This window comes from Octopus bimaculoides, chromosome 1 (assembly GCF_001194135.2).
Source record: "Octopus bimaculoides isolate UCB-OBI-ISO-001 chromosome 1, ASM119413v2, whole genome shotgun sequence".
In the NCBI taxonomy this organism is placed as follows: Eukaryota; Metazoa; Mollusca; class Cephalopoda; order Octopoda; family Octopodidae; genus Octopus; species Octopus bimaculoides.
Window position 1 is genome coordinate 196,252,410 of NC_068981.1, and position 1,299 is coordinate 196,253,708.

The 1,299-nt window shown below is 39.0% G+C and overlaps 1 protein-coding gene across 2 annotated transcripts in view; it reads right to left on the reverse strand.

The window, feature by feature from the left end:
• Positions 1 to 1,299, reverse strand: part of LOC106879374 (transcription factor GATA-3) — a 121,460-nt gene that overhangs the window by 82,655 nt on the left and 37,506 nt on the right. For both annotated transcript variants that reach the window (XM_052973846.1, XM_052973844.1), the window contains exon 2: positions 320 to 865. In XM_052973846.1, coding sequence (XP_052829806.1) covers positions 320 to 865 — 546 coding nt within the window. The remainder of the gene's footprint in view (positions 1 to 319; positions 866 to 1,299) is intronic.

The following is a 1,299-nucleotide window of genomic DNA, read 5'->3' on the forward strand; positions in this document are numbered from 1 at the left end:
ATACATACATATATACATTATAAATGCACACAAACCTATATGATATATATATATATATATATATACACACATATACATATACATATATATATATATATATATATACACATATATACATATATATTATAAATGCACACAAACACAAATGATATATATATATATATGCATATATATATATATACATGTATCATAGAAATACAAAAACTACTAAATTAAAATAAATCAATCAATAAACTAAAAAAACAACTAAATACTGTTAAAAAAATACTAAAAAAAAATAAGGCCAGAACATAAGAGAAGGTGTGTTGTGTTGACATACCTGAGTTTGATCTGGATTTCGATCGACTTCTTGATAATGCTGAAGTTGCTTTAAACATACTGGTGGCTGGGTGAAAACCAAGTGGAGTCGAGCTGTATTCAGTTCCGGTCATGTAGGAAGGATAACTGGTCATGTGATGAGCCGGGTGAGTTGATCCGTGTGTGTTGAGAAAATGCGGGATTCCTGCAGCCCCCGTCGCGCCGCCACTGCCAGCGTTGCCGCTCGCTAAAATACCATTTTGATGGTCGTTCTCATCGACTACCTTAAACGGTTTGTTCTCTGTGTTATAGTCGCCATGGTTAGCACCGCCATTGATACTGTCCGGACTGGTGTCTTTTGGTGGAGTTGGCGGGAAACTGAATGAGCTAGATGTGGCAATCGAGGTAGGGGGATGTACAGACAACGGTGCAGTGGCGTTTGGATGAGTGAGGGACTTGCTGAAGGGATTCATCCAACTGGGACTAGAGTGAGCCATTACTGGCTTGCTCTCCGCTAACCACGGATGAAGCGGCGTGTGAAAATGTGGTCGACAGACTTGAGCGCTGCCTGTGAAAAGAGACAAAACAATACGGTGAAGATGGGCGAAATCACATCGAAACGTCGGACGTAGTCCTATCTAAGCGTGTCTGTGTGTGTGTGTGTGTGTGTGTGTGTGTGTGTGTGTATTTGCTTCTCAATGCTTCTGCTTGTGAGTATGCGTACGTTATGCGTGCAAGCATGCATAAAGGTATGTGTCTACGCACGTATGTGTGTGTGCGTGTGGTCGTGTCCGTGTAAGGTTACAAGAATATTTCAAAGATGCGATTAGGGATTTATTAATTTGGCTGATTTAAACCTAATAAATGCCAACAGATTTAATTTGGAAGTGTTTTAACTGGAAGATTCTTTTTGGAACAGGCAGGTTCTTTTGTAGAGAAATGTCACTATGTTCATACACTTACATATAGGTGTATGTGTGTGCATATATATATATATATATA